The sequence below is a fragment of the Lathamus discolor genome, chromosome 3 (assembly GCF_037157495.1).
Source record: "Lathamus discolor isolate bLatDis1 chromosome 3, bLatDis1.hap1, whole genome shotgun sequence".
NCBI lineage: Eukaryota > Metazoa > Chordata > Aves > Psittaciformes > Psittacidae > Lathamus > Lathamus discolor.
This window is the reverse complement of record NC_088886.1, coordinates 72,672,573-72,688,294: the sequence shown is the minus strand read 5'-3', so window position 1 is coordinate 72,688,294 and position 15,722 is coordinate 72,672,573. Positions and strand designations below refer to the sequence as shown.

Sequence of the window (15,722 nt, the reverse complement as noted above, 5' to 3'; positions counted from 1 at the left end):
AGGTAGAGAGAAATAAGCTGGCTTGTTATGGCTTTTGAAGGAAAATTATTGTACTATCAGGTCACTTATAGTCACAATAGGATGACACATAGTTTAGAAGTCGCCAACCAAACACTGTTTCCAAACAAAGCTTTAAACCTTTGAAAAATAACAATCACGGACTGACTGATTCTTCTTGAAAAGCAAACAAGTAAAATCTGTGGGTCCTTCAGGATACTGGCAAGTCTCCACATATGGCAGAACTGGTTATCTTCTCATTTCAACTATTTTTCATAGACAACGCTATTGTAATGACCACATCTGACTTTTTTGAAAAGGCAAGCCATAGGACATTCTGAACTGGCTAAAGTCTGCACGTGGAATATATCTTTTATAAAGAACTCTGTAATTGCTGAAATCCTCCAGGAACAGTTTCCATTATATTTGAAAAATCAGTCAAATAATTACTCGTTAAAAATTTGCTCTTTGATTTTAGTTGCAATTTATTTTTATTTAATTCTTGATGTGATTGCATGTTTCTATCTTTGCATAGCCTTTCTTATCAAATATATTACCCGTGCACTTTGATCAAGCTGTTTAACTATTCCTTTAATAAACCAAGAAGACTTAGTTCCTTTTGTCTTTCATTATTAATTCTTTTCCAGTCTTAATCATCCCTTAAGCATTTCTGTGAGCCCTACTTAAGCTTTTATCAGCCTTCTTCAATTGTGGATACCATACACTTCCATATTTCAGTGAGACAGAAGTCCTGGGAAAGATTTGTAGGAAGAAGTTAGGCTTGTAGAGTCAGAGAAAACTCTACAAAGTGGAGAAGGATGAGAAGGGTACTGCTTAGCCTTTTGTTTGTTCTACTTTGTGTAAAGACTAACAGCAAACCTGTTGCTGAGAGGAGTGGTCTTAACTTCTTCTGTATGACATTAAGTACAGCTGTACTTATTCTGTGTTTGTTGTGAATTGGGCGCTACTTTAAAGAGAACAATGCTTTCACCTGGAGCCATCCCAACTGCATTATGACCCTTTTTAATCCTTCAGTTTTGGAAATACTGACCCATGGGTGTTGTGTTTTATGATGTTACTTCTGCTTATTCCTTGTTATTTCTTCTGAGATTCTCTGCTGGAGTTCAGGGCTGCTCTACTTGGTTGGATATGGATGAAAGAATGTTGTTCCAGTCACACCACTTTTAACTCTGAAGGAAAAAATACCCAACCCAAACCTGTAAGACAAAAAGAAAGGTATGTCAGCCTCTGCCCTTTGTCTCATGAACCCAGATGAGTTCAAGCCCTGCCATGTATCAAACTCAACCCAGCAGTGAGGCTGACATGAGAGCATCTGTGAAGGAATACAACAGTCCTCATTGCCTTAGCAGTGCTGTGAAGATCTTGTGCCAAAATATTCTTTTATTATAACCTGGAGACTTTGACACTGCCAAAGTACTCATCGTTTCTCACTAATGTCATTCCTCTCCCATTGTAGACTTAATCCTGTGTGACAATCTCTGGAAAGGAAATGCTAAAATAATACTTTCATAGCTAAAAGGCCCTCTTTTGCAGAATTGCATCCTGTTCTTTCAGGCTCAGGGCTGAATTGAATTATATAAAGCAATTTCACCCACTTCCATCTTCTCCATCTTCAGACTGCATTTCAATTGTTATCTTTAAGCTTGCAAGCAAATCTGGCACCTTTTTCTTTTTTAGCCTAGCTATTAACACTTCATTATTTTTTCTGAGACTTTTGGCAATTATTTTCAGTTACCAAGCACCTGAATTCCTATTGCATGCAGCGCCTATTAACTCATTGGAAATTTAGGGCTGGGACCTCCAAGTTTATTTTAAAATAAAAGGAAAAAAGAGCAGAAATTTTCCTGTTGAATCCTTCACCCTTATCTCAAACTCCTATGCTATTCCCCACAATAGTATACTTTTTGCCTGAACTTTTGCCTGGGAAAACTCCTGCCCTTAATCAAACTTGAACATACTGCAACAAACTAATTGAAGCAGTCTCAAAGGACTGAGCTCAGGTAAACCAGCAAACCCCTGTTTTGACTACAAAATATTTCCTCTAAATAAGAAATTCATCCCTTCTTGTGAGACTGAAGCAACTTTTCCCTTCCTTCTGTTGTTTTCATTCTGTATAAGAAAACACAGTGGACCCTGATCAGAAAGGCATCAGCAGACAGGGGTAGGGCGCTGAGGGGACACTGAAATCAACCCGAACTTCTCCAGTGAGCACTCTACACTTCCAGAAATGTCCCCGTGGTGCTACCGGGCCGCTTCCTCACCAGTAAAAGGCGTGAGGAGCTTCTTCTCGACTTACAGCCAGCACCTGTTGGTACCTGCGGGAGCCAGGTGGTGAAGTGTGACTAATACTGGGCAGAACCACATCACCCGGAACGGCGGCCACGGTCCGAACCGCCTTTTTCACCGCCCCGGGGGCTCGCTGAGGGGCCGGTGTCTCCTCTCGCGAGAGGTAGCCCCGGCAACGGCACGACGCGGAGGCGGCAGCCATGGAGGGGGCTGCGGGTTCTGAGGTGTCCTTCTGCCTGCAAAGTATCCTTCCTCAGGAGTGCTTTCCTCCTCCTTTTCGCCTAAGGTGGGCGGATGGAGGGTGCAGGGCGCCTTGGGGTCCTGCTGGTTCCCCACCTCAGGGAGGGGAGCGGTGCGGGCTGGCCCGTCTCCTCAGCGTGTGGCTGAGGCGGGGGGACCCTCGGGCTGCAGCTTGCGGGCTGTTGGCAGGGCGAGGGCAGGCAGCCGTGCCTGGCTCCGCGCTGAGAGCCGTGTTGTTTACCTGATGAAGGGGAGAAAAAAAGCCACAAAAGCCCACTCCCTGTTGATTCTTTGTGAGTTCTAGCGCCTGGGGCTTAGAAAGGGACAATAGGGTATTCCCTGTGAAGAAGACTAGGGTCTTGCTCGCTCTAGCGTGGTGGTTGCTTTCATTGCTGATGGTAAGAGTCCTTTAGTGATCCTCAGGAAAAGTAAGGTAACTTTAATGTTCCCCTGCTGATGGGCCACGCTAAGCAGGAGGTAGAAGTCTGAAATGGAAGAACCTTGTGTTAGTTGTTGGTCAGTAAATGCAATTTATCTGCAGAGAAGTGACAAGACTCGTTATCAAGGCTCACAGTCGCAGTGTGCTGTGGAAGTGCTCCTTTAATTTCCCAGTGCCTGCCACACGTGGTAACTGGCTAGATATTCATGGTTTTGTTTAGTGATGGTATGACAAAGTGATAATGATACAATAACCTAGACATAATTTAATTTGTTGCGGCTTTTAGAGGGGAAACCCCCCAACCCTCAGTTTGACTTCTTTTTACAGTTGAGTTGTAGCAAATACTGTTAATTTATGGCTTTTGAAAGTAATTTTTGGTCAGATGACCTGAATTCTAGTTTTGTCACTAGGTCAGACTAGCTTTGTCTGGTCTCTTGTAGCTGTGAGCTGCCAAATCAAAAAGATCTTCAAATCATTGTTTTAGATGCCAAACAGAATCTTAGTTTTTCCTGCCTTGTGAGACTTAAGATGTGAATATAAGAGAATCTAAAAAAAACCAAAAAACAAAACCAAAACAAAAAAACAAACCACCCCAAAACCAAGGATTATCCTTTAGGAGCTTGTGCCTACTTTCTTGAAACTGCAGAGCTGTTTTCACGCTGTGGTGTGCTTAAAACACTGCATCAGGATGTGTATAAAAAAAGACCGTGTTTGGGAAAATGCAATAGCTTAAACTTAATTCCTGTTTTATTGTGCACTAGGTGATGGATTTTTTTGGAAAAGAAAGACATGGATGATTTTAAGTAATACTTCAGTCTGTGCGTGGTGTTTGCAGTGACATGTTAGTTTAGACAGTAGTGGATTGTAAGGACGATCAGGTCACAAAAATTCAGGAAAAAGCAGTGTTTGAAAGTGGTTTACTTATCAAGTGCTGTGGTGATGTTTCTTACTGCAGTGAAAGATTTGATAAATGCAGAAAAGTAGTCGAGATGGGGGTGGGGGATCATACAAAAGATAGCTTTAGAAAAATAGACTCTGTTTAAATCACTAAATGTGTGAAAAATTGCTGGGTACAGTATTTTAAAGTTGATAAATACTGTGCTGGAAAGTAATGAAGAGGCTTAAAGGTTCCAGAGAAGTACGCAGATACTTAGTTCATGCATAGAATTACTACATATGTATGGGAATTGTCCCCTGCTTCACAGAAAAAATGTTATACCCGAATAGTCATGCTCTGCAGACATTGCCACACTTTTAAAAGTCTCATTCTTTGAAGAGAAATTTGTAGTTAGCTAGCTAGTGCTAAGGTATCTTGATCTAGTTTTAAAAGGGGGTCTTAGAACATTACCCTAACTAGTCAGTCAGTACTACTGTCTTCAGTTGTGACTTGCCTGCTGCAAGCATTCTTGCTTTTTCAAATGATAAAGGTAACCTGTTCCTACTGCTCTGCACTCATACCTTGCAGCTGTTCCCTTTTTCTTATATAATCAGCAGTTCGGATGAACTTTCCTCTGAGTTGAAGGAACAAAGTCCAGGAGTCAAGAGTGCTTCTATGAGGATGTGGCCAAACACTGATGTGAGGACCTCTTGGCAGGCAGACAATTGAAAGCTGGCCCAGTGGTTGGGTCCCTGCATCAGCTCTTGAAAGTCATATCTCAACATGAGCTATTTTCATCTTGGTTCTCTTTGCTTCCCTTGTTGGATCCACATGTGGTCCAGGCTGAGAGAAAATAAGTTGTTTGAACTGTGCAATTTCTTTGCCCTCCCTTTAAAGAATAAATCCAGATTTCTTCTGGTGTGATAGAAAACAGATTTAGGCCTAATAGTTTGGGGATTCCTTCCTTTTTTCCCCTTCCTTATGAAAGAAAGTACAGTAACATTTTTTGGAGAGGAGTTTCTGCATAGTTCAGGTTTTAGAATTAGACATTCTAAGAATCAGTCAAGCTAGAAAATGGAGAGTGAAGCTAGAAATAGAGAGTGAAATTAGAGATACAGAGAGGTGATGACTTAAGTCCTGAGTTGCATATCTGCAGTCTCTGATGCAGTAGGTTGGGAAGTAAATTTGGGGGTTGTTACAGGCGTTTGCTTTCTTGTACTAAGCCTAGACAGGAGATTCTGAGTGTTCAGGGCAGTTTCCTATATCTGTATACAATTTTTACAGTAAATGTGTAGTGTTTCTGTGCAGTTGGAGGTAAACAGATGTGCTTTGACTTGATTACTGAAAATTATGCATTTAGTCACTCAATGACTTCCCTATTTGTGTTTTGGTTTTTAGTTTTGTTTTTTTTTCCTGTTGTTTACAAGAGAAAATGGCATCTCTCCATCTCTTATTTCAAACCCTAAAAACCATCTCTAAAAACCAAATGGTATTTGTCCTTTTTCTGGGACATTATCTTCAGCTGTTACCCTTCCAGATGGTTACAATTTAACTGATAGTCTTGAATGCAGCTGATACTTTTACATATGTATTATACTGTGAGAGATGTAGCAAAAGGCCTGGTGTTTGGGAGAATAACTGAGTTTTGGGAAGCCTGATGCAAAGCTGGAAAATCATGTATCTTTTATTCTTCTCTGTGTGTGAAGTACTGAATTGCTGGTTTTCTTTTTGTTGAAATTTAATTCTGGTTTATTTACATGGGTCATTTATAGGCTAACTGATTTCCTATGGAAACTCTCAACAGAGCATCTTGCTAAAAGCATTTTAGTTGTACTTTAATGGGCTGTGAGGCTAGTGGATGAAAAAATATTTGGGTTTTTAATTTTGCACCATTTGTTGTTACTTGGAATGAAAAATTGGAGCGCAAATCATTTGGAGGAACTGTAGGTAATTGCCAAATGAATTTTTACATTTTGAAAGTTCCTTAGCTTTTTTTTTTATTGTAGCTGTGCTGTAATTAAGGCATTTGTATCAGCTGCAGTAAATGGTTCTCTAGTATTCAGTACTTGATCTCAGATGCCCATGTTTGAAGTTGGACATCTGAATTTGATTTAAAAAATTGCTGTTCTCTGAGAGAATTCTCTGTGCGCATTGTTTTCATTGGAGGTTGTTCAGCTAAAGGCTGAAAGCCTAGAAGTGTCAAGTCTTGTGTCAGAAAGAGCAAGGGGAAAGGCGGTAGTAACAGATTTATAGATGTTTGCTTTATGATACTTCTTATATAAAGTTGGAAATCATCACATTTGTCAGCTGTTTCAGACTTAACAAGAGCTGCAGAATTTACCATAACAGATGACTCTGAGGATGATCACCAGTATGAAGAGGTAATTTACTAAATTGATGATCTTCTGATATATGTATATGGTAGACTATTCATGTTTCATTCTTCTGTTTTACTTCATCAGTCATAAAAAAGTCCTGGCAGATGACACAAATCTTTTACAAACTGTGGTGATGCTAGGCATATCTTTATTTTTCAAGAGAAGATTTATTGTCTGTTGATTTATGTTTTACTTTGAACATCTGAACATTAAATATTTTCTTAAAGATACAGGTAATCCTATTTACATCTTGGCCTTTATAATGAATATTTCTGTAATATAAATTGTGTTTAAATATGGCAAAATATTATTTTAACAAGAATGAGATTGAGATTATTTTCAGTAGTTGTACTGGAAGTGGAAATGGTTGCATTCTGGAAGAAAGAGATATAAAATATGTTGATACTTCAAATAATTTTGTTTAGGTTCCCCCAGATGATGAATCCAGTCTTCAAGAAGATGATGAGGATCTGGCAAAGGCTTTGCGGTCTATTGAAGAGCAGGCTGAAGATGCCCGTATCTTAGTAAGAGCTACCTAAACGTCTGTAATTCTGTAGGCATTGGTAGCTTAAAATTTACAGATCATAATTTAATTGTGAAATATTTGTGAGGAAAAGATTGTCTCCTTTCTTTGTAGAAGTTTCTAGAGGTAAGCATATGCCACAGTGGAAAAGGCAACTTATTTTTCCTGGGTTTTGTCATCTAACTTCTGTTAATTTCATGTTCCATAAGGAACCTGATATTGCAGATACATGTAACAAATATGTAGATAGAGTCTTTAAAATATAAAAATGCTGTGGCAATGTATCAGTATTTTATGGTTTGTTTTTCTGAGTATATAGAATGGGAGTGTGATCCCTGACATAGGAAAGAAACTATGCCTAAGAGTCACAGAAGCTTGTATGTTTGAGTACTTTGCTAGAAAAATTATTCATATATTGAAACTAAAGAATGGGCAGTTATACTATGTTAAATCAAAGAATTAATGAAATGATCAATCGTTTCACACCATTCATTTTTGACAGTTCTTACACTTACATTTTGATTTCAGAACAGTCATGTAATATTTCAGACTTACACAGTGGGATTGTTATATTGCATTTCCCAAAATGTTTTACCTGGAGTTACATGCTTATGACAGTCTAATGGAAAAGTGCTTTTCCCTGCTGTTTCTAATATCACCACTATCTTACAGCCTCATCAGTAAGGTATTGTCATAATCTTTGTTTTGCAAAAGCAAATTGTTAGTAATGCGAAGAGAAAATAAGGTGAATGATTCTTAACATCAAAATGGAGGGAAGATGTGCATTTTCTTTTGCAGTAGTTCAGTACAAAACAGATCAGTTTTGTATTCTAGATGAAACTTTGAATGAAAACTGACAATACTGGAGTCTGAAATATTGTAGCTGAATATAAATGAAAACAAAAGGGAAGACAGCAGAAATTTTTAAGACTGAATATGCTTATTGTTAACCAAGTAGTGGCGATTCTTATGTTATTTAGGGATAATTGAAGTTATGTCTGTGTGAGTTGACATACAAATAAGAAGCAAGACAAGGAAGAAATTTTTTGATCTATTGATCTTTTGACAGTGCTATATTTAAATAATATTTTACCTCCTTTTTTCCTGAACTTTGAGGAAACAATATCTATCCCGTTTAATCAACCTGAAGAAAGTGTTACCTTTCACTAAAACAAGAGAAGAACATGTATGCTGAAACTCTTTGACTTGTGCTTATGCTAGTAGATGTCCGGCTTCTTGCTTCTTGACTCTTTTTTCAGGAGGAGAGCTCACTTTTTTGTAGTTTTGAAACTGAAATATTATTTTCAGCCTTTAGACACAAAGACATGAGTAGAAAAAATGTTTTAATACACTAGGTAGTTCTTTGATAGGTTTCATAACAACTTACTGTATATTTTGTGAGGCTTATTGACTGTATTTGATGCTAACTCACTGGAAAAACCTAGTTCTGCAGCAAATGCTTTTGGTGACCCAAGTTAGAATTACTGTTTCCTGTGTATTAATATTGACTCAACATCCAACTCTGAGCTAAGAAGCACAGCAGAAGACTGTCTTCTTCACACAGTAAATAATTAGTACACTTTTCCAAGTATTACCTTCTGATAATGGCTGAAACAGGTTAAATTAGGTAATAATCGTATCTTGGAGTAGCTGCTCTGGGATAAACAGTTTTAAGTGATTGTGTATATTTGCTGTTCATAGTAACTTATATCTAACACTATATTAGATTTAAACTTGGCTAGGGATGTTAAGGATAACAGGAAGGGATTCTACAGGTACATAGCAAACAAAAAACAAACTAGGGACAACATAGGCCCCCTGAGGAAGCTCTCGGGAGAACTGGCTATGCAGGATTTGGAGAAGGCTGAGGTTCTGAATGACTTCTTTGCCTTGGTCTTCACTGGCAAAGGCTCTGACTGTACCACCCAAGTCTTAGAAGGTAGACACAGGGACTGTGAGAATGAAGACCTTGGGCCCACTGTGGGAGAGGATCTGGTTCGAGACCATCTTAAAAATCTGAACGTGCACAAGTCTATGGGACCTGATGAAATCCATCCGCGGGTCCTGAAGGAGCTGGCGAATGAAGTTGCTAAGCCACTGGCCATCATATTTGAAAAAGCATGTCAGTCAGGTGAAGTTCCCGACAACTGGAAAAAGGGAAATATAACCCCCATTTTCAAGAAGTGGAAAATGGAAGACCCGGGGAATTACAGACCAGTCAGTCTCACCTCTGTGCCTGGCAAAATCTTGGAGCACATTCTCCTGGAAGTCATGCTAAGGCACATGAAAAACAACAAGGTGCTTGGTAACAGCCAGCATGGCTTCACTAAGGGGAAATCCTGCCTGACCAATTTGATGGCCTTCTATGGTGGGGCTACAGAAGTGATGGACAAGGGTAAAGCAGTTGATATCATCTACCTGGACTTGTGCAAAGCGTTTGACACTGTCCCACACAACATTCTTGTCTCTAAATTGGAGAGATATCAATTTGATGGATGGACCACTCGGTGGATAAAGAACCGGCTGGATGGCCGCACACAAAGAGTTGTGGTCAATGGCTCAATGTCCAGCTGGAAACCAGTAATGAGTGGTGCCCCTCAGGGATCGGTGTTGGGACCGATCTTGTTTAACATCTTCATCGCTGGCATGGACAGTGGGATTGAGTGTGCCCTCAGCAAGTTTGCTGATGACACCAAGCTGTGTGGTTCGGTTGATATGCTGGAGGGAAGGGATGCCATCCAGAGGGACCTTGACATGCTTGTGTGGTGGGCTGATACCAACCTTATGAAGTTCAACCATGCCAAGTGCTAGGTCCTACACCTGGGTCGGAGCAATCCCAGGAACAGCTACAGACTGGGCGGAGAAGAGATTCAGAGCAGCCCTGCGGAGAAGGACTTGGGGGTGCTGGTTGATGAGAAAATGAACATGAGCCGGCTTCAGTGTGCGCTCGCAGCCCAGAAAGCCAACCATATCCTGGGCCGCATCAAAAGGAGCGTGACCAGCAGGTTGAAGGAGGTGATCATGCCCCTCTACTCTGCTCTCGTGAGACCTCACCTGGAGTATTGTGTGCAGTTCTGGTGTCCTCAATATAAAAAGGACATGGAACTGTTGGAACAAGTCCGGAGGAGGGCCAAGAGGATGATCAGGGAACTGGAGCACCTCCCGTATGAAGACAGGCTGAGGAAGTTGGGGCTGTTCAGCCTGGAGAAGAGAAGGCTGCGTGGAGACCTAATAGCAGCCTTCCAGTACCTGAAGGGGGCCTATAGGGATGCTGGGGAGGGACTCTTCGTCAGGGATTATAGTGACAGGACAAGGGGTAATGGGTTAAAACTTAAACAGGGGAAGTTTAGATTGGATATAAGGAGGAAGTTCTTTATTGTAAGGGTGGTGAGGCAGTGGAATGGGTTTGCCAGAGAAGTTGTGAGTGCTCCATCCCTGGCAGTGTTCAAGGCCAGGTTGGACAAAGCCTTGTGTTGGATGGTTTAGTGAGAGGTGTCCCTGCCCATGGCAGGGGGGTTGGAACTAGATGATCTTGAGGTCCTTTCCAACCCTAACTATTCTATGATTCTATATTAAAGATTGCATTTCAATACCAGATGCAAATCTTTAAGGAAATTATATAAAGAAGGCACAGATAAAGTGATTAGCTAAAAATATTTAACTGATTTTCCAAATGCAGATAATATAAATATTCACAGTTTCTAAACTGAGTGATTAGTTTCTTTTATACTCTATGAAAAGGTCAAGTGTAACCAGGAAAATCTAAGAAAGAACCTTATTTTCAAACTTTCTTCTGAAAATAATTAGCCCTAATTACTAAATGGAGCACAGCAAGCATAAGCAAAGGAGAGGTGGTGCTGTTCACCTTTAAAAAAGAAATTTATGTGTAGGATTCAAAGCTGTGTTTTAAAAGGGATATTTGAGGCATCTTTTCTTGATCTTTGCATGCATGTGGTGGAACTGCTGGTCATAAAGGAGTTTGAGGCTCCCTCAACAATTACAGTTCATATTTGTGTTTGAATCCCAACAGGGAAATAAGGGTGGTGGAGCTCTAATCTCTAAATACCATTTTCCCCCTAGTCTGGTGATGAAATAGCAGCTGATTGCAAATACAGCTGTGCTGGTCAACACATGCTTTTGATAGCAGTGGTTCTGCCTGCTCTTCATGTTCTAGTCATCATTTGTCCTTCTGTCGTGATTTAAACAGTAGTCAGCCATAAATCATGCAGTCACTCTCTCACTCACCCACTTCTTGCTCTCCCCCTACTCCCGGAGGGATGGAGAGGAGAATCAAGAAGAATGCAACTCCCATGGGTTGAGATAAGAACTAAGATAGTAGTAGGTTGAGATAGTAACTAAGGTATAACACAAATCACTGCTGCTACCACCAATAATGATAACGATAAAGGAAATAACAAGGGAAGAGAATACAGCACCTCAACACCAGCTGGCCAATAACTTGCCCCACCCCACCCAACTGAGCACTGACCCATACCTCATCCAAACCCCGTAGTGCCTAGCCCTTCCTGGTAACTCCCTGTTACATCCTGGGCATGATGTGCTGTGGTATGGAATATCTCTTTGGCTAGTTTGGGTCAGGTGTCCTGTCTCTGCTTCCTCCCAGCTTCCCCTTCTCCTTGGCAGAGCATGAGGCTCAGAAGGTCCTTGGTCAGACTAAAACATTTTGAGCGGTAACTAAAAACATCAGTGTTATCAGTGCTGTTCCCAGGCCAAAAGTCAAAACGCAGCACTGCACCAGCTACCAAGAAGGAGAAAAATGACTGCTACTGCTAAACCCAGGACACCTTCTTAGTCACAACTCATGATTTTTCCTTTCTTTTGAGACATTTGAAAGTAATACAAATTTTAAACAGGAGCAGCTTGTGAAAGAAAATCATCAGCTGATAGTGACCCTAGGAAAAGGATACAGAACTTCTGGTAAACCACACGTGAAAGAAAGCTGGCTGAAATACTTCGTCCAGTAGTTACAGCTGTTCCACTTCTGTTCCAGGATCTTTATTTTCCTAGTATCTCAAAATGATGATGTGAAGTTGCATTGTCCTCCGTTAACTTTGTTTTTAATGTGGGTTTGATCTTTTTTTTTTGTTTGAACATGTTACAAATCCATTAATTCCTTTCTTGCATTCTTTTTAGTTTAAGAAGTTCAACAAGAACATACTTGGTTTACAATTAAATTGTCTTTTCCTGAATAGGTAAATATATATGAAAAAATACTGTAACGCTATGATATGGGTAGTCATCCAAGGTTGCAGTTAAAGCAAGTGGTTAGTTAGCCTAATGTCTCTCACAAAGTCTGTGGAAGAGCTAGGAATATAGTTCTGGTTTCCTGAGGCTGTGTTCCAATGCTGTATCTGTTAGACTGTATTCATTTTCCCCTGTATTGTTCACAGCTTGAGCTTTGGTTCCTGAAATGATTGTCAGTACTAGCATCTAGCCAATAAATTCTCTTCTGCACAGATGAAATAAATTTCTATCATAATTTCATTTATTAAGGGAATCAAACTGTCATTTTTTTCCAAAGGCTGGCTTTATAGATGTGTTTAGGAAACTACGACCAACAATATTAGACATTTGCCTCACTTAGAGTAAAGAAAGAAAAGAAGCAAGAAAAGAGATGCAGCTGCATGTCTGCAGATGTACTCTTTTTGGTTCTTGTGTTACCACAATTAGAAAATAGACTTGTCTGATGTACTGTATCTATAGTAATGAAAATATGCTGAATTCTACCTTGCACTTGGCATATTATATCATTCATAATGCTTTGCTACATGGCCTTGATTGTACTTTACAATTCTTCCTGTTTATGTTAGGTAGCTTGGATTGAACACAACATTTTCTGTATTGTACTAAAAGGCTATGAGATTTTTCCAGTGGTTTTATTTTATTGAGAGAAATGCCTTTATTTCCAGGAAATATAGGCAGTCATGTTGATAGGGCTCCCACTAAGGACACGAATAAGCCATAAATGAATGGAGTTATCAAAAATCCCTGGCCTACAGATTCATAATTCATATAGTTCATAGGAAATAATTCATAGTCCCAGCTTTTAGCGTGTCTTGATGACTATCTCACTGGATTTTCTTCAGTTTTGTTAGTATTGAAAGTAAAAGGAGGTAGGCATGTGTGGAAGCTGTTTCTGCTCTCACCTTCACAGTGGTATCTTTTTTTAATAATATGTAGAATATATTATCATAGAACCTGAGTTTCAGGAGTGCACTAAGTGATGGTTGTCAAGCCCCAGATGATTCTGTCACCTTCTCACCAGGAAGCAGGCATGTGCAATGTAGTAGTTTGTCATAGACAATAGCCTGTGTTGTGGAGCAAGTCCACTGTAGCATTGTGCCTGTGTGAAGTTACCGAATGCTAAAGACCCTCATATTTAGGTATGTCAAATTGTTGTAATGAGTTTGCATCCTGAATAAATTAAGCAAACCTTTGGCTGCCAAGTTGTGGCAGTGTCTCTCATCTAGTTATCTTTAAATGCATTTGGGAGGGAGGGGGGACTAGTCTCAGACTGGGTCATATTTTACTTTTTTCATACTTCCTTGCATCTTGAAATCTCTCTAGGAGAGATTAATATCAAACTGTGCACTGTGAAAGCTCTTTTTTGTTGTTGTTGTTGTTATTTCTGCTTCCCCCTCCATGTGTGGTAAGATTTCTGTTTTGATTTTGCTTTTAGGAACTGTGCTTGACCCATGAGCTGAACTTAACTGAATAGCTGTCTATCTTGATGGCACTGGATGAGCTGCATAGGAAGCCTCAGTACACCATCTGCGTTCTGCTAACACTTGTAGCAGTGTCTGTCAGCTTCATTCACTGCCTGCATAAGGGTGTTGGGAAGAAAAGGGAGAGTTGATCTTTGTGTGACTTCCTAACAGATCTAATGATGGAGATGCAGTTCTTTCAGTCTCTCCATTGCATGCATCGTTACAAAAAGAATATAAGCCATTTTGCCATCACCTTGGAACTTGGCTTTTTTTATTAAAAAAATGATGGTTTTTTTTCATCAGTAGTTTTGAAGGTTGCTGAAGGGTACAGGAGTGTGAGAACTACTATTTTCTCTCTAGTCATTGACACAGGATTATCCGTCAGTTTAAATAGTTTGGGTCCATATCGAATTATGGCAGGTTCAATATACTTGCTTAAATCGGGTGATTTTTTTAATTATTTCTCTATAATCTTTTACAGTCCTTGACATTAGAAGGAACAGTGATTACAAAGGAAGCATTCAGTGGATTTGTGTACTCCAGTAGATTTGTGACTTTAGATGACTTCAGAAGTAGAAGTTATTAAAATTAAATTTTTCTTTTATGATTAATAACAATTACCAAATTTCAATTTCAGGCTTTGCAATCAGTTCCGACCTCTGAGAAATCAGTGTCTGAAATACCTGAAGCAATGGATGACTTCTTCTGCAATTTCCTGGTCAGACTGGGAATGTCCAGAACCCTTGACTGCTTTCAAACGGAATGGTAAAGTATTTTAAGACTCTGAGAATTATGAAGTAGATGCTCAGGATTCAAATATTTCCAGTATTTCAGGATATATTTCCAGAAAACTCTTTTAATTACAAGTCAGTCTTAAACATGTAATGCTTTGCCAGGTAACGATGTTGAGAATGAGGCTGCAAACTGTGGTTTCAAGGATAGACTTTCAAGAAAGCTTACTTCAGGGAGCTCCTAAACAGGTATCTTTGAAGAACTGGGTGCATTTCATCTAACTGTAGACATTGACAAACCTGAAGTGGTCACCTGAGGCCTCTTTTGTGACCAATGAAGAGAAATACTCTCTTTCAGCATGCAACTCATCTGAGTTGTTTAAGCCGTCTCCTTTAAGACAATTAATTCGGTTGTATTTTTTTAAGTATGTTCTGCTCTCCACTGACTACCAATGAAAATTAAGACCAGCTACAGTGCAAAGACTGATCATCGTTGGATCAAGTGAGTCCAATACAAAATGACCATGATTTCACTTCAGCAGTGCTGAGAAATCATGCAGCTTTGTTGTTTTCTTAGTTTCTAGAACATGAGTGCCTGCTTAAAAAATATATTTTGTAGTATGCTACAGTATGTGCACTGTAATTGGGTGGATTTGGATATTCATCATAACTAAACAGATTTCATTGTTTCAAGTAGAATAATCACAATTTTTGATACTTGGTAATTTTTGGTACGTCAGTCAAAATTATATGGTTGTTTTTTCCCTAAAATTTTAATTCTTATAGTAATCAGAAGAGTAAACTCTTGAGCTGTTATTTCCCCCCCCTCCTCCCCCCAGCTTTTATAGATTGCAGGGATTTTGTCCATTGTTGTAAAGAAGTTTAAACATGCAGCTTTGTCTAAATACTCCACTTTCTCCTGCTTCATATATGGAATCCCACATGATATATACTTCTTCTATAATTCAGTAAGAATGATGTGCCAGGAATGCTGCAAAGCTCAAGAGGAGAACTGAATTATTTTGTAGCAAATGATGACAATTGTCAAAAAATTCTTTTGAAATACTTTTACTTAGAGGCTTGCTCTGAATCTGTAAGTTGCATTGGAAAGATTCTGAGAACTGGAAACACCTCTCTGACTTATCTTGTAGTCAGTCTTTAAACATCTTATTTTTTTCCTACAAAGGCCTTGAAGCTTTTAAATTTTCTTAGAAAATGGATTTAATGGGGAGTTACTGCTGTTGTTTGCAAGGCTCTGGTGTTACTAGTGTAGAGCTCGCCAGTCAGGCGTTGCCTTTGGAATTAATGATGATCAGCTTTTTATAGCATAACAATGCAACTTAAATGACTCCTTAGAGAAGGAGCCCTATACTTCTGTGTTCTTTTTAAACAAAAGAACTGATATGAATAGCATCAAGTTTGAAGTCTGAAATTTTTTAGGCTAAAAGAGAATTAATACTAGACAGATATAAATAGCACCTTTTTATGAAACTAGAGCTTTC

General features: G+C 39.4%; 1 protein-coding gene across 1 annotated transcript in view; it reads left to right on the top strand.

Annotated features, from left to right (window-relative positions):
* Positions 1 to 2,329: 2,329 nt before the first annotated feature.
* Positions 2,330 to 15,722, top strand: part of SPAG16 (sperm associated antigen 16) — a 432,582-nt gene continuing 419,189 nt past the window's right edge. Inside the window, exons 1-4 of the mRNA XM_065669744.1 lie at positions 2,330 to 2,547; positions 6,195 to 6,241; positions 6,664 to 6,762; positions 14,127 to 14,254. Coding sequence (XP_065525816.1) covers positions 2,505 to 2,547; positions 6,195 to 6,241; positions 6,664 to 6,762; positions 14,127 to 14,254 — 317 coding nt within the window. The 5' untranslated portion in view covers positions 2,330 to 2,504. The remainder of the gene's footprint in view (positions 2,548 to 6,194; positions 6,242 to 6,663; positions 6,763 to 14,126; positions 14,255 to 15,722) is intronic.